The following is a 21,924-nucleotide window of genomic DNA, read 5'->3' as shown; positions in this document are numbered from 1 at the left end:
GTGTCTTGTTCAAGGCCACAATGAGAGTCTATTTTAGAGCCAGGAATAGACACATAAGCTCCTGGCTTTCAGTCCTTTAGACAACTACACTTTTCCTCCCATAAACCAGGAATGTTAAGAATTGCTAGCAAAGAGGTCAAAGTAAAATCTTTTCCCTTTTCAATACTGCTTAGGACACAACTATATTAAGTTGCTAGGTTAGACATTTAACCATTGTTTTTAAGTTAAGTTCTGTAAATAAAGCCTATAATTTAGATAAATTCGGACAAAAGAATTTTTACCACCACTGAATTCCTTAATCGGCCAGTTTTACAGTTAAGTTAGCCAGTCTCCTCAGTTTATAAATAACTGCCTAAGATCATATAAAATAAGTACAATATATAATTAAACAGCCAACAAGTTTACTCATTACTCAATTTATTTGGACGAAACAAATAAGTTTGCATGTTTTTGCGTAACCTGATAAAGAAATTGGAATATTTGAAATATATTAGTTTTTTCAATAGTTTTAACTTCAATCTTGGGCAAGGCCTTTTTCTTCTTGTTTTAGGATTCACGTTTCAGTAATACATATGCTCCCATTACTGCCAAAAGAGCATACTGTGAAGAAAACACAAAGAATTATTACAGTTCTGCCTTCTAAAAGATTTGATACCATTAGATGTTATTTCAGAGTAAGTCTCTGTTCAGCATTAACAACTCTCGGATTGGCTTACAACTGTAAGAATTAGACATATTTGAGATGCTATTGGCACATGAAAAAGAGATTCAGCTGATGAATAGTTTATTCTTATTTTTATAATTATCAAAATTATAAATTCAAATCTTAGATCTTAACACTAACTATGCATTGTAATTGCATGCTTAATTACACATAAATGTGAGCCGACAGGCTAATTCATTAAATGTTACTTAATTGACTGAAAACAAAAAAAGTCTACATGAAAATATGCCATATGGCTAATTTTCCCTGTGGTAACCAAATTCATATATCAATCTATTACCAGTTAACGATGTATTTCACTTAGGTGTAGAAATTGCTCCTTTATCATGTAAATACCAAATTACAAGTCCTAACAAGTTAATGTTCAAAATAATGTTGACTTACCTTAAATTTTGGGTAGTCGTTCATTATTATGGTAACCATCCCAACATAAGGCAAAAAGCTAATGGACAAAAGTTAAAGCAGACAAGTGTGAAATAATTTCAGAGTTAGAGATACCTAAATATTTTCCAAAATATACGAATTGAAATGTATGTTCCATACAGCAAGAGCTTTAAATTAGTATTACTCCAAAGAGCATGTATTTGAAATACAACCTAAGAAAGTGTAACGTAGACCTCTCTCTCTCTCTCTCTCTCTCTAATAAAGGCTTCATCCTTCCGCACATTACTAAAACTTGGTAAGGTAGTAAAAAAAAGAAATAAGATTGACAAGGTTTACACGCCCACCTTCTTATACAGCTGCAAAAGCAACATAGCCTACCATTGGTGAGTGATGTAACTTAAGTTCTAGTAGTTCTCTTTTCATATTAGGGCTTAAGAACAGTTGATTTTGAATGCGGAGATAATGACTGAAAAGCTCCAGCAATACCAAAGGATTTCCTCAAAAGAGGTATTATCTATAACACCAGGAAAAACAACTCTGTGGCAATGGCAAGCCAATTTCTGGCTGTTCTGAATTGATCTGCCTTATTCAGGAGAGCGGGTGACACTTGACATGAGAAAACTACTTCCACCAAGAGTTTTCTTGATGGCCCAAAACACAGCCAGGACTCTTGGTGTGGCAGACACTAAGTGACTGATCCAAAGTCCACTGAACTCAAATGGAAGATCTCCCATTGACTTCAGTGGACTTTAGGTGAAGTCCTTATGTAGCTTTAAGGAAGGTTCCAAATAAGAATAGTGAAATAACCACAGACCTTAACAATCCATATTTTTGACTGAATATTTTGAGGGTCTTTAGAGAAGTTCTCAGGCAGTTAGTATTCTGACAAAGAGCTAATGTGATTCACCTGAAAGATAACTAATTCTCGAGATGGGTTTGTCTCTTTATGATCAGAGGATTTGATATAGTATTAATTCCTGTGCTTCTACCAACATTGATCCCAACCTAGAACTCAAAATACTTTCTAGCATGTACTTTCTGCATTACTGAGGCAGGAAAAACAGAAAAGTACTGCTTACCCTCTCGCTCTTCCAACAACATCCTTCTTTTCTAGCCAGTTCTGACCTTCTTTGTACAAGCCTCTATCATCAACTTCATTATTATCACCCTTAGTCAGAAATTTGATGTTTCCATTTTCTCTGGAAGGCAACAGGGTGACAAATTAATTTCCACTTCATTTACAACCTCATTAATTAATATTTGCAAAGCACATTGAAGATGAAAAGTAAAATACTATAAGATTAGATACCAATCTGTACACCCAGTCCTACTTGTTTAATAAATATCAAGGCATTTATGGTTTTCACTGACAGATTTAGTAAATATAACAAAGTTTTTACATCAACCATTCAACATTAGAGAGATGTTTTCCACCAGATACAAGTAGGTATTTGATAGCAGCCTTCAACTACCTGAAGGGGGGTTCCAAAGAGGATGAAGATAGGCTGTTCTCAGTGGTGGCAGATGACAGAACAAGAAGCGATGGTCTCAAGTTGCAGTGAGGGAGGTCTAGGTTGGATATTAGGAAAAGCTATTTCACTAGGAGGGTGGTGAAGCACTGGAATAGGTTACCTAGGGAGGTGGTGGAATCTCCATCCTGAGAGGTTTTTAAGGCCTGAACTGACAAAGCCCTGGCTGGGATGATTTAGCTAGGGTTGGTCCTGCTTTGAGCAGGAGGGTGGACTAAATGACCTCCTGAGGTCTCTTCCAACCCTAGTCGTCTATGACTCTATGTAACTTCTATTAGCATCAACAGCAGTTATATGCATGTAAAGCCCTACATATTTACAGTAAAGTATACAGTTCTAAAATACTGAAAGTGGCCCTATCAAGAAAAATGAACTATTGATTTTGAAAAGGTCTATGGTGTGTGTGTGTGTGCGTGTGTGCATGTGTGTGTCTGTGAGAAGGATGAAGAATGCAACAACATCCAGTGAAGTATCAGATATATTGTCTATCAGGGGATTAGAGGATTGATCTTACTCCCAATGAACTTAATAAAAGTTTAATCATGTGTTCCTTTGAAGGGAGGGTCAGAACTTGTATCCTGCCTCTTGGTAGTAGCATAGGCTTGATAGACTAACGCACTAGGTAATTTCCATCTTTAACTTCCATGCTCTTGTTCAACTCACCACCATGATTAACACAGATATTATATGCTATTTCAAAGATAAAATTGCTCTATCATATTCTTTTTTGATTAAAAGAAATATTGATGCGCTTTTAAATCTGGAGAAAGGGTACAGCTACATAAAAATCAAAACACGGTTAATAAAATAGCAGGACTGCACTGGAAACACAGAGACACATAAAAGTTAACTGCTAAGTGCCACAATTCTTTCCATCCAGGTTGAATCACAGTTATGTTAGATCTGTATCATTTTGCAAATGATAGAAGACTGATATATTGCAATTATGTTTTGTTTAAAAAAAAGCATGTGAAGCACTATCGAGCTACAAGGGGCTTTTACTGCATTTCATGGAGACGCTACTCAGATGCATAGAATGGAGAATGCATCCGAAGAAGTGAGCTGTAGCCCACGAAAGCTTATGCTGTAATAAATATGTTAGTCTCTAAGGTGCCACAAGGTCTCCTGTTCTTTTTGCGGATACAGACTAACACGGCTGCTACTCTGAAAACTACTCAGATGCAAGACCTTTAAGGAACACCCAGGTGCTACGGAAGTTAAATTGGTGATTCAGTAGGTGGCACTCTTCCCTCCCAGATAGAACTGAATCAATGCCAAGCACAGTATTATGGAGGACCATACTGCTACGGATACCAACTTTCAGACAAGACGCAAAACTGAAGTCCTGACCACTTGCTGGCAAAAAGCCCTTGATTCTTTTTGTAAGAGGAGTCTTAAGCCCAGTGACATGGCCAAATTCTATGGTGGATCACTATATTCTGCCTATCTAAATGTTACCTGCAGTTTCAAATGGAAAAGATATTTTTCGCTTTGTCCTGAATGTTGCATATTTGCTGTCTGCTGTTAAACAGTTGCCATGTTTCACCCTAGAGATGGCTTCATTTCAGCAGTGGGTGAAGTGATATCATGTATAGTTGAAGTGTATATAAAGCACTTTGGATCAGGATTAAAACAAATGTAAAGTGATTAACTTTACAACATTCACAATGGCATGTAATTGCTCAACCTGCTTCTACATGGATTTATAGAGATATTAAGATTGAAAATAAAAGAAAATATACTGCTTTATCTGGTGAACTCTGTGGTCTTCCAGAAAACTGTCTATCATAGAAATGTAGGACTGGAAAAGATCATAAGAGGTCATCTAGTCCAGCCCCCTGCAATGAGGGAGGACCAATTAAACCTAGAACATCCCTAACAGGTGTTTGTCCAACCTGTTCTTAAAATTTCCAGTGATGGGTATTTCAGAACCTATGCCAGAGCTTAACCTATACAAAAGCTTATAAAAAGCTTTTCCTAATATCTAACCTAAATTTCCCTTGCTGCAAACTAAGCCGATTCCTTCTTGTCCCATCTTCAGTGGACATGGAGAACAATTTACCATCCTCTTTACAACAACCTTTTACATATTTGAAGACTTCAGCTCTCTCTTTTCTAGACTAACAAGCCTAATTCTTTCAACCTCTTCTCTGGAGAATTGAAATCTGACCTGCCCCAGCACCAAACTACGAGCTGAAAACCACCCGGCTGCACTGAGAAACAGATCATACCTTAGCGTAAAGGGGGTAAACCTCAATCTCTGCCTGTGCATTGCTTCCTCCCAGTCATTAAAACCTCCTCCAGGGAAGATGTGTTGCCAACCCCACATCACAATCCTACCAAACTGTCACCTCCGTTGTACAGGCACAAATCCTCCCACATCTGAGACAAGGAGAAAGCCTTTTCATTTTTGTTAGAAGCACAAGGCACGCTGGCACTTGAGCCCTGCTGTGTATTAAAGACCTGCTTCACTTTGAGGTAGTGGATTAAGCAGTCAGTTTGCAGCTCCTTAGACCTAGGGAAAAGTGACCCTTACAGGTACAGGCAACATCAGCTGTCCTGCAGCAGCTAGGCATGCAGCACAGCTTTCATACTTCCACAGAAACCTTGCTATCTCAGGCTATGTCTACACTAGCACTTTTGTTGGTAAAACTTTTGTCAGTCAGAAGTATGGAAAAAACCACATCCTCAACAGAAAAGTTTTGCTGACAAAAGCACCAGTGTGGAAAACGCTATGTTGGCAGGAGATGCTCTCCTGCCCACATAGCTACGGCCGCTCGTTAGGGGTGGTTTAATTATGCCAGCCAGAGAGCTCTCTCCTGCCAGCATAGAGTAGCTGCACAGGACAGCTACAGCTGTGCCCCTGTAAGGTCTGTAGTGTAGACATAGCCTACTTGTGCTTAGGGATGTGTGGAATCAGCGCCTCCATTGCCCCACCCCCTTTCCAGCTAGCATCACCCACATCTGGAATGGGGGCAGGATAAAGGTGATGGTGCTGTGGCTTGTTTTGCCTTACAGAAAACCTTTTCTTATTCTTTCCACTACCACGGTGCCTTCCAGTAGGTCATGCTGAATTTTAGGCAGTTATTCAAATTAAAGAAGGTACTTGGATACATGAATATCTATTAAAAAAAGATATGACGTGGAGGAAGAACCACCAACATCTTTAGTTCACCTTGTATCAACTCACAGACGGACAACTGGATTAACACCTGCAGCATCAGTGGAAGATTTCTGCTGTTATGGAGTTATGATATAAACCACTTACATTCTTTTTGGAAGAAGTTGTCCATAATATACAAGAATATGGGTGTCTGCTTTTTTACACATCACTCTTCAGTTACTCCCTTTAAATGTGTCAGATAACATTTAAAGGTAAAACACATACATCTGTCAGTAGCTCTATTATTGTTTTTAATAATGAATCATCTTGGGGATTGTCTATTATTGTACAATAGGAAGAAAGAATAAAACTTTCTTCATTTATTTTGGGTCAAATCTGCATTCTGACAAACTCCATTTATCAATGGGGATGGATTTGACAGAATTGTAAATGAATTCTTTATACTGCTGCCTTCACTCTACCGTTTTTAAAGATTTAGACTTCTGACGGCTAATGCGGGAAAAGTCACTCTCCTAGTAACAAAAGCCCCAATTCTGCAACAATCACTATGCAGGTGGGCCCCTAACCCCACACAGAGACCCAGAACTTCAAGGATCAGGGCCTTTGTTATCAGAATAATCTTTGGGTGTGTACACGTACCTACACTGAAGTCAGTGGAGCTTCACTCAGGTACAGGGGTCTGCCTAAAAGGAGCCTATTGCAAGATTAGAGCCAAAAAATGTTTCTTTAAATATTGGAAATAAGGTTTCTCTTCCAGTATACCATATTTGCCATTTTCAGGAGACAGTATTAAATTAGAACATAGCTGAAAACACAGCAACGCAAAAGCATACTTAAAAATAATAAAAAAGTGTAATTACTTTTCATGGATTTTGATTACTCTGTGAACTATTGGAATATCTCTGCCTTCAACTTTAAAAACAACTATTTCACCAGCTCTAATAGGGTCTTCTTGGAAATTTGTTAAGAACAACAGGTCTCCTCTATGAAATGCTGGTTCCATGCTGCCACTACAAACAAACAGAGAAACATTATACTGGCGGTATAATGATGTATGCAAGATGAACTAAAAAAAAAAGTAAAAACAGTATTTAATACATATACACAAATCTGTGATTTTAACGGATACTTGAGTTTTGCCCTTTCATTAACACCACTACTTTTAAAAACTATAAAAACCTATTTAAATGTGACCTGCCTTTGAAAGATCCAAGTGACTGATCCTGTGAAAAATGAAACCCCAGTTTCAAAGAACAAGCTAACAGATTGATTTCATTAAATAGGTTCTATGGAAAATATTTAGTACTGTCTGCTATAATGAAGAACAAAGGTTTTACCATAGTGGATCAGACTTTTGGTCCATCAAATCTGATTAACATGCCACCAGCAAATTAGTGGCCAATACCTTGTTTCAATGACAGGCCAAAAAAAAAACCATAATATATTACGAAGCAAAGCTGTACATAGAAAGGGATAATTCCTGCAGGTAAATCTCATGCTTATGGAAGCAGAATAGCTGATTAATAATCTTCAATTGCATAATTACACATCAGAAAAGTTTACAGCCATTTTTCAAAGCCAGACAGTTTTTGACTCAGTGGCAGCAAGCTACAGGAGATAAAGGCTACAGATCCCATTTCCAATCTCTTGAACAAGGTAGAAACATACATTTGCCAGTGTAACTCTAAAATTTACACTGGCTTGTTATGAAAACATTTTGTTTTAAAATTTGAGATTAGTTTGTTTTGACTGCAGTGCTACAAAAGCAGGGTTACCTCTTGAATGTTTTGGGTGGGCACCCCAGAAGCAATGAAGGATTCCAACATATATTTACATGGTTCAGAAATTAATATGGTGCTTTACAGCTGTATTGCTCCACTGCTCATGATCACCACAAGATCACCATGTCGGTTGGTGAAAAGGTAAGAAGATATTTATGTACAATAAAGTTGTACAGGATCTGATCATGGAGAAAAATTTCTCCAGTAAACTTACCATCCTTTGCAAAATAGCTTAATCTAAAATGGATCTTAAAACAGATATACAAAAAAAAGTGTTATTTAAGGATTTGCTAACAGCTAACACAGAACTTTGGCTGTATCTAAAGCCTAAAATATTCCCTAATTCTACTATTACATATTATCCTTACTGATGCAATTTCATAGGGCCCAATCCTTGTGTGCTTAACTTTACACATTTGACCAAACCTAATAGGTTTGCAGGATGGGACCCTTATACAATAAAGTATTACATTAAATGTAGTCATTACTGAGAGAGGTAGAAGCAGCACGGACATTTATAAATAGTTGTCCAGAAAGGGAGTTTTGCCACAATTACTGCCCACTCTAATATCAATATAATGTGATCATAAAAAATCTGAGTGAGAAAGATGCCATTTTGATGGTGAAAAACGTAGAGAGGCAGTTGACAACTCTGAATATTTATAGCTAATATATATTATCTTGAAAGATCTTTTTTGCAGGCAAAATATGCCATAATTTAATTAGCTTCATAAGGCAATTCTCCACTGGAACTAACAATTTCACACCTGGTCTCTACATTGGGGTTCTGCTCCATGACTAGGCTTCCTAGGCATTCTGGGAACATAATAATAAAGTTAGGCACCTTTTCTATATTCAGGCATATAACGAACACATCTGGACTTTCAAAGGTGCTAAGCATCCAGAGCTGTCACTGACTGCAAGCACCTGGCAGCTCTAAAAATCAGGCCATGTTTTATTTAGATATCCAAATATGGATTGAAGCGCCTAACTTTAGGCACCCCAGTTTGAAAATGTTGGTCTGGGTGCTTATTTACCTATGTGATAATATTTTACTATTGGATAACAAATAATTTGAGATATATTTGCACCAGAAAAAAGTTAGGTTCTATTGTTATAACAAAACAAGTAGTGATTTAAACAGACATACCTGAGTACCACAACAATAGGGCTTTCACTTCCCGTGATGACAATCAGACCTTTCCATATCATAAGCGCAGAAGACACAATCATGGCAAAATTTAATACTTGGTAATATAGCTGCAAAGACACAAACAAACCAAGATCCCCCCAAAAAATAAAATTGTCCAGTTAACAAGTACAGACTAGAGGTACAAAAGCAGAAATCCCTGCTACAAACAGGTTTTCATTAACCTCACTATTTTAATGTGGATTTCCTTCACCAGAGTCACACCTGGACACTATGAAAGTTTAACCAACTCAACCTATTTTATTTTGCAAAACAAAACTATGTGATGTATGAAACATGGATGTTTTAGGTACACAACATAAATGCATATTCCGGTATTTGGAACACCTCTGAAACCAGAAAACAAAACTGGTATGCTTTTCTTAAAAAAAAAAAAAAAAGTTGTGCATTAACAGTCATGATAATGGTACAATGGTCTTGACACAAGCATACTAAAGTAGACTAGGGTGAAATCTTGGCCCCATGGAAGTCAATCGCTGACTTCCATGGAGCCAGGATTGCACCCCGGGATGACATCCTCACCCCTACTCTAGTCTCTTTATGCCATGAAAAGGCCAGAGCAGCATAAAGGAGCCCTAAAAAACCCATAACCAACTGGGGGAGGATTCCCTGGGCACAGGCAAGGTGATAGACCACAGCAATGTAGCTTCCTGAGGACCCCTTGCAAGTCCTGGAGTAGAGGGGCATGTCAGAGAAGGGCCTGCAGCACAGTGGAAATTTGAGCAGCAAAGTGGTCTTTAGAGCAGCCTGGGGAGGCTCCTGTAACTCAGACAACCTCAGGGACAATAAAGAATCAGGAGGGCAAGATGGTGACTTAAAACCATTTAACCCCTACCCCTTGTCTACAGCTGCAAATGTTGTGCTACATTATACTGCACTGCAACACAATCTCTGACCTTGTGATTAAAGCCTCAGTTCTGCACTGTGACCTGCACAGGTGGAATTCTGAAGCCACACGGAGCCCCAGTGAGGTCAAAGTCAGAAATTCTGCACACAATATTTTAAATTTCTGCATATTTTGTCAAAATAACACAATGTAATCAGGCCAGTTTCAATTATTTTGGTAATTTATTTCAAAATACCTGTCAACAAATATGGCTGTAACAATACAGACAACATAAAAGATTCAAGAAATGTTTTTTGACAAATAGATTCTTTACTGGGCATATGAATACAGAATTCTGAGTAATAATTCATTTAAACTACAGTACAAAAACATATTTTCCACACCACTCAAAAGCAGTGCAAAGACTTGTGGGAGTCAGGGATAACGGAGGAGCTGAGGAAACTGGAAGTAATTGCTGGGAAGAAGCCTGGGAGTGAACCGGAGGGCTGTTGGGTATGGGTGGGAGAAGTATGGAACAGATTTTGGGGGGGGGGGGGGTTCCAGGGAGAGAATTGTTAGGGAGTTGGGGAGCCTCCACCATGCAGATCCTGGCTGACCCCTAGCCTCTCTCACTCAGTCAGGCACATCTGTGCCTGTCCCCATGTGTCCCTGTACCCTCACCCCTATGTGTCCCTGTATCCTCACTCAGACACCCCCAAACCCTATGTAGCCCTGCACCCCCACTCCCATTCACCCCCACCCCAGTTTGTCCTCCCCACTAACCCTTCTGAATTCAGTCTGTGTGAGCTCCCAGCAGTCCCATGTGGCCCACACTGTCCATCCCCCCCACCCATATCCTGTCCCTCCTCACCAGGTCCCAGGGACAGGGCTCTGTGAGAAACATAGAGAGAAGAAGCTATCCCTCTCTCCCCAGCTGGCTGCTCCTGCCTGGCAGCAGCTGCCCTTTGTTCTGGATACCCCAACACCTGGTGGGCAAAAGGTGTAACTGCAGTGCCTCTCAGGCAGAATGTATTTTCTGCAGATAAAAAATATTCTGCAGGACATGAATCCTGATAGTGCGCAGAGGCACAGAATTCCCCCAGGAGAGCTGCCCACCTCTGCAGATCACAATGTGGGATCAGGCTTAAGTTTCCCCCATATCTGTGCCTGCACTTCAGTTGTGGCTTACAACACCTCTATTTACTACTCCATTCCTGGACCTCTCTTGTCAACACTTCCACTGACAAATCATAAGGTGGTTTTGGATTGTGGAGAAACAGAAAAGAGAAAGATATGCTCCTTAAGAAAGTGCTAATTCTCTCCTTGATTGCACTTATATCACTCCTATTACTGTTCATGAGAGCTTCTTGCACACATACACAAGAAACTGGGCCCTTTATTGTGAACCTATCAGCATTCAGAGCCACTGTACTGTAAACAAGTGGAACTTTTGATCAGCAAGAATATTTGGGAGTTGTGTATATCATTCTCTGTTATCCTCATATGTGAAACTCATATCTGCAAAATATTGCAGACATTTAGGTTTAATCTTGTCGTCATCTCCCCCAAAAAGCCTGATTTGGTAGCCTTAGTAGGACACTTTATTTTTGGGAGGGTGGAGGTTGGAGAGGGGATACCTCACAGTTCAATTTTTACTTAGGGATACTCCAGTTAGAGATCAGCAGTGACCAGGAGCACCTCTCCATATCTTTTGGCTTACTACAAGAGACGGAGTGGTCTAAGACTAGGCATGGAACTCGGAGTCAAAAAGCCTGAAATTGTTGACAGGAAGCTACAAACACAAAGCTGAACTTTGAGGTATATACTAGAAAAAGCACTGATGTTCATGTGTATTAGCTGTTTCACCACAGTAAATATGTGCAGGGATCCCATATGAGTATCAAGAATAGCAGCATGATGGACTTTTACAAAGTAGAACAAGCAGGAAGGAAACAGCAAAAGATATGTGGCAGATTGGCAATGTGCCCTAACAAGCACAAAGTAGATTGGCTGGTTGAGAACTTGAGCATCTTGTTATGCTACATGGGTAAGATGACTGTATATCTGAAAACCAAGGATGTCCTAGTTTTTGGGGCCTGTTCCAATGCCTCAGGCAGTTTTACAAGAAAACAGGGCTTCGGCCTGATTTTTGGGACCCCTCTCCACAGCTTCTCAATACCTAAATAATTGAACCAGTAATATTGACAGCAAGTTGGCCATGGGCACATGTGACAGGAAGACTACCACATATCAATAACAAGACTGCCACTTTACCCTCCCCATCCACAAAGGCCCTGATGAGCCCATTAACTTTGTCTCAAACTTGCTCGCTCCTGAGTGGCAGGGGAAGGAGACAGAGATGAGTAACTTTGAAAAAGAGGAGGTGTAGGCATTCTTTCCTTCCACCAGTAGCCAAAAAAATTGAGGTGCAACCCTCCCAGTCCTCAAACAAAGGTTATTGCTTAGGACAGATATTCCAGGGTTTATATTTTTAGGGTGAAAATCTGAGAATCCTACACATGAAATAACCATGTCTGAGATACCCACAAAACAACTCGGTCTGACACTCCGTGGTACGCTAACTACAAAACAGGAGCATGAAGTGCACACTCACAACACTAGACCTCTAGACTGAATGCAGCGCAACACAAGACTGAGCGGCCCAACATGCAGACATCACCACACATGCAACTGCACCACAGATGCTACATACACGGCAGGGTTAGGTGCTAGTACCGAGAGCAGCACAGCACATACACTTGCATGCAAACCGCAGCCTTAACTTGCCACGAAGCCAAGAGCATGCAACGCGGCCCAAGCACGTCGGAAAACACCACCTCCCCAGACACATGTCGCATCCCTGCCCACCCACCCCCTTTACCTGGCGTTTGTTCATTCGCCGCAAGTCCCCGAATACGTCCATCGCCAGCTGCTTCTGCGGTGTCAATCAGAAGGGAAAGAAAGAGGGAATGGGGGAGGCGGCAGGAAATCAGAGCGGGGGGGGGCACCAGTCGTTCCTGCCTAGCAGCTGCAGGGCTGGGGCAGGGCTGAGCCCGTCGGGTTGCACCCCACGAACCGGGGGGGAGGCTAAGTCACTCAAGTCCCCCCTGCCCCCAGGAGCAGAGGGCGGGGCAAGGCTAAGCCCCCAGGAGCGGAGCGAGTGAGGCAGGCAGGGCTAAGCCCCAGTGAGTGGGGCAGGGTTAAGCCCCGCCAAGTTCCCCCCAGAAGCAGAGGCACGACGGCTGCCGTAGTACCCAAGCCCCCAGGCCCCGCCGAGGGTTGCCAGGAGACCCGCCCCTCAAAAAGCCTGATTGGCTTGAAAAACCGCCAACACCGCCCAAAAAAAAAGCGAGGGACGGAATTGGGGGGCCCGGCGTCATGACGCTGGGCGGGGTGTGTGTGAAACGTCATGACGCTGGGCGGGGTTTGTGGAGGGGGAGCTTACGGGCGACACACAGACAAAGGGGCCCAAAACGCCGCGGGCCGCGGCGGCTATAGGCAGTCTCCCCACCTTATCCCTCTGGCCGCGGAGCTCTCCCGCCGCTAGAGCTGGCTGTCTAGGTGGGACAGTCATCTCTGGCTCGCTTAGACCCCTGGGAATTGTAGTCCAGCTCCTTTTCCTCCTCCAATACCGCGCAAGGAACAGCAGAGTGGAGGGACTACAACTCCCAGAATGCCACCGTCGCACGCTACCCGCGGAGGCAGGCCCTCTATGAAGGTTCTATAGCGCTGCCCAACCGTTTGTTGTCAGGCGCGCGCAAAGCGGGAATCGAAGTCTCAGTGGACCCTACCGCGAGCCTGGAGCGACAGCGTGACCGCTCAGGGGCTCCGGCCCTGCCTCTTGGATCAGGCAGCGTGTTGGGCAGCTCCGCGTCTGAGCGGCTGCCCCGTGGACACAGCTCATTGGCGGGGCTCGCGGATGTGGCGGGAAAGGCTGGAGGCGGGGGCGGCGCTGTGGGGTGTGGGGCGAAGCGGGGCGGGGGTTGGTGGTGGGGAGGCCGCCACCCCTCAGTGGCAGGGGAGTTACGGGGCCGGCTCTGGGGTCACTGGGAGCTGTAGGGGGGGCGAGGCGGCTTGGGAGCAGCGGGAGCTTGGCCTAATAGCGCCTAGTCACCGCCGCGCGGGTACAGAGCCCCGCCAGCGGGAACCGGGTGGAGCCGCCAGGCACCGTGTCCTGCTTGGCGAGGTCAGTGCCCGGAGCAGGACGACGCAGGGGGCGGGGTGGGGAGGCAGTGCCTTGGGTGTGGGGGGGAGCAGGCGCTACCTAAGGGCGGATGCGGTGAGGGGTGGAGGGCAGATGGATGTCCCAGGTTTCTGTACTTCAGAAGGCGGAGATCCGGCCTTTTTGTACCTCAGCCGTGGCAGCCGTGGTTGGGACTGGGGGATGGAGGAGTGCGGGGCTGGAGTTGTGTGGAGAAGGGAAGGGTGGGACTATTGGGGTCTTCATGAACTTGGTGGCTAATTGTGCTGATCACGGCAAACCCACACTAGAAACACTGCTGCCCTGTGTGCAAGCTCTGCATATACAGGGCCGTCTTGCCCAGGGGACAGAATGATGCATTTCCTGCAACCCTCTCAGCCAAAGCTGTAAACACTCCTTTCTTCATAAAGTACTGAAAATGAAAAGTGGATCCCAATGAAAACATAAGCAATTTCTATGTGATATCACTCGCACAACTTAGTCACAAATTTCTAGGACAATGGAACAAACAATACCACCCAAAATGTAGAGTTTGTCCATATGGATCCCACTTCAGGTGCTCATGTGTATGAGATCAGAATCTGTTAAATAGCAGTGTCCACTGGGCTGCGCTTGCACCATGCAGTCCTTGCACATCTCTTTCCTCCCCTCCCACCCCCACATGGTATAGGACAAGAAGGTGGGTTAGTGGATTAGAGATACTTGCAATAAGCCATGAATCTAGTGTCTTTATTAAGACCATGATTTTTATTGTCTAGCTTCCATGTGAGTGGTGGTATCATTGTTGTGAAAGAATTCTCTTTAACAGCAATGATGATACCACTCACAATTACTATGTCCCTGCCAACAATCACAAGAAAAAAGATTCATCTGACACCACAGAGTGAATAAAATCACACTCTTTATCATTACATTGATTACGTAAGGAAAAAAATTGATAGTGAAATCCTTAACAAACATCACATGCACCATGATTTCTCTCTCAACTGCAAAGAGGCCAGCTATACAGTCCCTGAAATCACCATATAATATCAAACCAGCAGACAAAGGGGGCTCCATCATAGTCTCAACCATGATGAGTGCATGAAGGCCAACTAGCAACTCAGAGTCTATAAAGAACTCAAAGACCCCACACTGCAATTTATCCAGGAATTTAAGGATATTCTTATAATCCTTCCCCAAAGAACTCCAAGAGAAACTCTATAAACTCATCCATCCACGAACTCACCACAGGGACCTTGTTGGTGTCACTAGGCATAAATCTAGGTAACTCGGGAGGATGGCTTTGGGCCTATGTGACCCAAAGTACCTTTATGTAAAGTGCTTTTGTTAGCCTTACTAAACTTTTGTAACCTCTTGTGTTATGTGCTGACTACTGGCAGCTGCAAGGCTGCTTGACACTAGATGTAGCCAATACTAAATAAGATAGGCGGAAAGCAGATGCTGTAATTAAAGTTATATGCATGAGAACGTAGCCCCCACGGTGGGAAAGTACAGATAACTGTTCACAGAAGAGGTACTAACGAGCTAAAGTGGTTTTTGCCAAGTATGATTTAATCTGCTTAGTGTAATGGCTACTTGCATGATGTATTTGTTATAGAAAATAGACGGGAGGGGGAAGAAGGAGGGTAAGGGGGAGGAGTGTGGGGGGAAATGGAAATGCTTAGCTGAAATCATGTATAAAGAGAGAGAGCTGTTTGTATCTGTGTGCAGGATTTGAGATTGCTATGTCTCCCTTGCACCTTATTTGGGCTCAAATAAACCTGGTTTTGCTTCTCCACCCTGGTGTGTTAATTAGTGCAGCGCACACCGGGCAACGAACCCCCACTGTTGCTGTCCTCGGCCCTCTGTGCTGGCAACAACCTTCTACATACTTCCCAAGATAAACAAAGGAGCCCAGGCATACCCATCTTGTCTGGCCATGGCACTCTTAGTGAAGGAATATCAGGACTCAGAAACCATCCTCAAACCACTCACCACACAAAGGGCCAGTTTCCTTCAGGACACAACAAACTTCCTCCACAAACTCCACAACATTAACAACCTCCCTCCCACCATGGATGTCACTTCCCTATACACCAACATCCTTCATAATGATGGTCTGCCTCAAATATTTATAGGACAATGGACAACCCTCAGATATCCACCCTAACCACATCACCAAACTCATCCATTTCATCCTCACTCATAGCAATTTTATATTCAATAACACACACTTTGTCCAAGCCATGGGAACAGCCACGGATCCTAGGATGGCTCCCCAATATGCCAGCCTCTTCATGGGCCACCTCGAAGAACAATTTCTGGACAAATGCACCACAAAACCAATGATATACCTGAGATATATTGATTGATATTTTCATCCTTTGGACAGATGACTTAAAGTCCCTCAGATTTTCACCACAACTTCAACAGCCACCACCTAGCCATTAAACTCTCTCTGAAACTCTCACACTATTTCAACTTCCTGCACACCATGATTAGCTTCAGCAATGGAATCCTATAAACAATTACGTACAAGAAACCCATGGATCATCACCTCTACCTTTGTAGATCCAGTAACCACATCAAACATGCCACAAAATCTGTTATCTACAGCCAGGAACTCAGATATCTCAGAATATGCTCCAAGAAAATAGTCTGGGATACTGTTTAACCCAGTTAAAACTACCTTCACCAAACAAGGACATGCCACCAGAGAAGAAGATTCCATCATGGAATGGAACATCCAAATACCCAAAGAGAACCTGATTCAATACAGAAATAAAACCCCCTCTGACTGCACACCTCTAGTTGTCACCTACCACACCACACTGGAACCCATATTGGGTATCATCAAACAACTACAACCCATATTCCATGGAGACCCCATCCTGAAATAATTTTTTTCTAAACCCCTTCTGGCCTCAAACAACCCCCAACCTCTCCAAGCTCATCATCAGGAGCAAGCTCCCCACAGACCAGGAGACACCAATTCAAAACAGCACCAGACCCTTCTAGAACAACAGATGCAAAACCTGCAGACATATCTCCACTGCTACAATGATTAACTCTCCTACAAGACATCTTTCAAGACCCATGGTATGACGAAGTGGGACTGTTCTTAATGTTTCCTCTGAATACTGTGTGGGTGCCTCAGTTTCCCCTGTGCATTTCTTAAGTCTCTAGGTGGTGGGATAAAGGCCAGTGTGCATAGATCACTGACACACTGTCTCCCTGACAACTAATGGCCAGGCCCCCCCCCCCCCCTGCAAGGGGATGCTAAAGGTGTGGGAGAACAAAGGTCAGGTGAACTCCTGGCCTGGGAAAGGAACTCAGCAGAGAAGGAGGGGCTGGAGGGGGTTTTGCAGTTTGGGAGCTGGCTCGGGACGAGGAGTGAGGGCAGACGTGGGGGTCTGCCTAACTGGGGCCCAGAATGGACTCGGCTGAGGGGTCCGGTTCTCTGTACCTACAAGCTCTGTTTTAGACCGTGTTCCTGTCATCGAATAAACCTCTGTTTTACTGGATGGCTAAGAGTCATGTCTGACTGCGAAGTGGGGGTGCAGGACCCTGTGACTTCCCCAGGACCCCGCCGGGGTGGACTCGCTGTGGGAAGCGCACGGAGGGGCAGAGTATGCTGAATGCTCCAAGGAGAGACCCAAGAGGTGAAGCTGTGTGAGCTTCTTGCCCTGGAGACAGTCTGCTCCAAGGAAGAGGAGGCTCCCCAAAGTCCTGACTGGCTTGGTGGGGAGCAGTTCCAGAGCATCGCCCAGGAACTCCGTGACACATGGGTCAGACACATGTCTGTCACAACATGTGTAACTCATCCACTGCAGTACATGCCTTAATAATAACTATGTGGGTGAAATCTGACTATCACTACACTCTCAAATGAATTCATACAGGAAATGATAAAAGACAAAAACACCCTATCACCTGTGGGTGAGCACTTTTCACAGAGTGATCACTCTATATCTGACTTATCAGTCCTCATCCTCAAAGGAAACTTGCATAACATTTTCAAAAGACAAGCCTGGGAGCTTAAATTTTTAACTTTGCTAGACACTAAAAGTCATGGTCTTAATAAAGACACTGAATTTATGGCTTATTATAATAATCTGTAACCCACTAACCCTCCGCCCCTTCTTGTTCTATAACTACAGAGGTAACATCTTGAATGGCCTTCCTCAAGTGCTTAATCTGGTCCTGGTCCTGGTCCAGAACACCTGCCGCCTGCAGCCTCTATGAAATATCCCAGTACGGGTGAATGTTTCTGCTGCTCTGGCCAAAAAAATCAAGGAGGATAGAATATTCCTCCCAGACATTGATCATTACCGAGGTATGCTCAGCAGGCCAAGTGGCTGCTGTCAGAGCTGTAACCATTGTCACCAGTATTGATCTGTAAAGAGTATAGTGGAAAGCTGTTCTGATGTGGACAATGCAGCATGCTTCCACTGGTGAAAACAAGGGAACAGAGACCTTTATAGATTGGGTAAGGGTCAAAGAGAAAAGGATTCAGTAAATTGTGGGTATGGGGGTGGAGGACTATTAATACTTGAGACTTGGGACCTGCCTCTTACCCACCATCTAAACTACAAAGCGACTGGTACAGGGCTTGCCCTTTACTCACCTTGAGACATATGCTTCAGGGGTTTACATATGGATAATGGATAAGCCCACACATGGACACGTTTACAATTGCTAGTGTAGATGTACCATTAGTGTATTAACCAAAACCCAGAGACTTCACACTGGTATTTACTGTATCTGCTTGATGTAAAACAGATCTGTAGTACCTAAAAACCCAGGGTCACAAAGACTGCTCCTTCCCTAGTCTTCCAGGAGCACACAGTAAGACCAATGTATGTTGGGTGGACAGGGTTGGAGCAGGCTGCACCGATAAACAGATGTAGTAGTCACTCAATGTTTTACAAGTGTTAATAAGCAAAGGCAACATGGGAGCAAACAAGGAGATGTGGGAGGACAAAGTCAAGACTCCAAGATTACCAGATTTAGGAAGCATACTTAAGATCTGAGTTAAGGAGAGGGGTAGGCAACAATGGAGATGTTACTCTTAATGAGAGCTTTACCATTTGAAGCAGTAAAGGAATAAAGAATCAAAATCAGTCACTTTCTTTGTGAAGGCTGTCTGCAATTCTTGTGAAACAGGTTTTCTTACCATACTGTTTAGGCTTCAAAAGGATTTTTCCTCCCTTCATTGGGAGGAAATCTGTTATTCATCTACTTGAAGAAGTGACAAAATAAAGATTAAAAATAGTGTTTGTGGCAAATTGATCAGGGAAAACAATCAATAGAAGAGAAGCTGACATATAGTGTCTGTGTTGAATGTTTTATCAAAATAGTTTGTAGCCTCAGCTTGTTTTTCCAAGATATATGGAGTCTTTTTACAAAATTTAGAGAGGGCACCAAACAAAACGGATAGAAAAAAAAGAGAAGAATAAAAGGAAAAATTAGGCAAAGATGTGGGGTTAGTCCAGTGTCCAGACACTCCTTTGGCATATTCTGTTCACAATATTGTGATGAATTGTTAATGAGAGGTTCATGAGTGATTCAGGTTTCCGAATTTCATCAATTATTGTATGAGTAGCTGCATTTGATTTTCATTCCGCAGAATTTCTCGTAAAAGAAAGAATAATTTCTCATATGTTCCTCTGTTTCCAATTAGTCTCCTTATAATGAACCAGTTCTCAATTATTGCCTAACTGAATGGCTGTTAGATTTCTACAACAATGATTATGTAGAGCCCATTGGTTTATGAGCTGTAAGCCTTCTTGATAATAGCTGTGCTGCTTAGTGGCCAGAGTCCATGGCTGCTGCCGGGCTTAGGGCTGTGTGGCCTAGCAGCCAGAGTCAGTCACTGTCAGGATGAGCTGCCACCTCACGGGGGTGGCTGCCAGGATAGGGGGACTCAGGCCCTCCCTCTCCACTGGGTCCCAACCCAGGGTCCTGTTGGTGGCAGGGTTGCCTGCCACCAGCTCAGTGGGGATCCGGCTAAAACATGCTGAGCTAGCCTCCTGTTGTCCAACCAACTCCCTGTAAAGTCTCCCTGGGTTTCTTCCCACCTGCTCCTCTGCATCTTGTGGCTTCCTAGTTCCATCGGTTCCTTCTCCCTCAGTCACGTCCAGCACCTGGGGGTTGAAGGTTGCTGTCAGCTGGCTGGCCTCCACGTTGTGGAGTGCCCACAGCCCTTCAGCAGGGGCCAGCAGCACACCTCCTTCCCCTACAGCGGTCCATCCAGAGTGAGACAGGCTGCTCCCTCTTATACTGGTGTTGCACTTTGAGCATGCCCAGTAGGGCTGTGGGGGCATGGCTTCCTCATCCCACAGTGAAGGGTTAACCCCCACAGTCCCAGTGTGGGGCATGCATGCTTCGTCACAGGTCCCTAGGCATTTGTAGTGATCCCCCTCTGAACAGCCTCAACCTTTTCTCCCATCTTCCCTCTTTCCCCCCGGGCCAAACTCACAATGGTTAGGACTTTAGCTGAGCTGTGTGCCTGCCAAGGGAAAGTGAGAAAGTGGTATGTGTAACTTGTATGAATCAGAGCTGTGAGTGCACTCACAATAGTTTCTCTGTCTGTTGTTTCTTTAACTTCTGTAGATGTGCCCTTGAGGGTCTCCTCCTACACACTGGCTGAGCAGCTCTGTCTGAGGAGATGAACCAGAAGGAGTAAAGAAGACGACATCTTCAGGGAGGTGCCGCAACCATCTGATGCTGCTGACAGCGACCAGAGAGCATGGAGAGAAGCTGTCAATGAAAAACTGAGAATGCATAGCCAGGAGAAGAATCAGGCAGGAGCGGAAGATACAGCTGCTCGAGGACCAAACAGACATGTTGATTGTGCTGCAGGTGGAACACATCCATGTTCGCCTCCCATACAGCAGCCCATACAGAACTGCCTTCCATGCCCTCCCCAAACTCCCCACACACATTCCTCATGTGTTCCCGAGCCGTCGCATTACCCCATGCACTCCACCCCTAGGGACATGTTTCACAATGACAACTGAACATACACCGTGTTGGAAGATCTCATTTCAAAAAGTGCTCTTCATTGTCATGTCCCTGGTAAGAAATAGAAATGTTTGTATAGCTGTATACATAAAAAATGTATGTATAGAAAGAAAATGAATTTTTATTTGTCTCTTACATACAATGGTTGCTGCTGAAATTCATACACAGTGGCAATCTGTGGATTTGCAGAGTACAATTAACACAAACAGCCATCATTACAGAGGTCATGCTACGATGCAAGACAGAAGTGCCTGCTCAATGTATTACAGAAAGGCATATTACTGTGGCTCATTGTCAAAATGTTCCTTCAAAACCTCCCTGATATGAATAGCTCCCTGTTGAACCTCCCTAACAGCCCTACTATCTGGCTGCTCAAAAGCAGCTGCCAGCCAAACCACCTTAATGCGCCACCCCGGCAGAAATGTCTCTCCCTTAGTTTCACAAATGTTATGCAGAGCACAGCAGGCTGCTATGACCATGGGAATATTTTCCTCATTGAGGTCTAACATGGCAAAAAGGCAGCACCAGCGACCCTTTAATCTGCCAAAGGCACATTCAACAGTCATGGAGCAGCTGCACACCGTGGACCATTGGTATGGAGCTTTGTAATCAAGCACCTCCTGAGCCTGTTGTTGAAGTGCTCCTTGCTGCAGTTAAGGTTTCTGGTGTAAGGCTTCATGAGTCATGGGAGCAAGGGGTAGGCTGGGTCTCCCAGGATCACAATTGGCATAGAAAAGTAGTCCTTTCTGTTAATGTACTCAATTGCAAGGTGGTCTGGGGCCAAAATGGGAGCTATGCATGTCATCGATCATCACGCCGCAGTTAGGGAATCTCATTGCCACAAAGCCAGCCGCTATTTGCTGCACATTGCCCAGAGTCACAGTCCTTTGTATCAGGAGGTGACTAATGGCTCTGCACACTTGCATCACTGCAGCTGACTTCTCAACTCCAAACTGATTCTTGACTGATCAGTAGCAGTCTGGAGTTGCCAGCTTCCATACAGCAATCACCACTCCCTTCTCCACCATGAGGGCAGCTTTCATTTCAGTGTCCTTGTGCTGGAGGGCAGTGGCGAGCTCCACACACAGTTCAAGGAGGTGGATTTGCACATCTGAAAGTTCTCCTGCCACTTCTCGT

At 43.8% G+C, this 21,924-nt stretch overlaps 1 protein-coding gene across 3 annotated transcripts; it reads right to left on the bottom strand.

Annotated features, from left to right (window-relative positions):
• Nucleotides 1-400: 400 nt before the first annotated feature.
• Nucleotides 401-19,994, bottom strand: SEC11C (SEC11 homolog C, signal peptidase complex subunit). Of its 3 annotated transcripts, none has more exons than XM_045021210.1 (7): nt 13,370-13,387; nt 12,460-12,513; nt 8,693-8,802; nt 6,622-6,771; nt 2,188-2,307; nt 1,109-1,166; nt 401-600 (listed from the first exon to the last, which is right to left on the bottom strand). In XM_045021210.1, exons 2-7 carry the CDS (start codon nt 12,499-12,501, stop codon nt 547-549), a joined length of 534 nt encoding a protein of 177 aa, XP_044877145.1. In that variant the 5' UTR covers nt 12,502-12,513; nt 13,370-13,387; the 3' UTR covers nt 401-546. The 3 variants fall into 3 exon arrangements, with proteins under 3 accessions (XP_044877145.1, XP_044877144.1, XP_044877146.1); XM_045021209.1 differs by lacking the exon at nt 13,370-13,387 and adding an exon at nt 13,090-13,200; XM_045021211.1 differs by lacking the exons at nt 12,460-12,513; nt 13,370-13,387 and adding an exon at nt 19,842-19,994.
• Nucleotides 19,995-21,924: the final 1,930 nt, after the last annotated feature.

This window comes from Mauremys mutica, chromosome 6, assembly GCF_020497125.1.
Source record: "Mauremys mutica isolate MM-2020 ecotype Southern chromosome 6, ASM2049712v1, whole genome shotgun sequence".
Taxonomy (NCBI): domain Eukaryota; kingdom Metazoa; phylum Chordata; order Testudines; family Geoemydidae; genus Mauremys; species Mauremys mutica.
The sequence above is the reverse complement of the archived record's forward strand: the minus strand, read 5'-3'. Positions and strand labels throughout refer to the sequence as shown.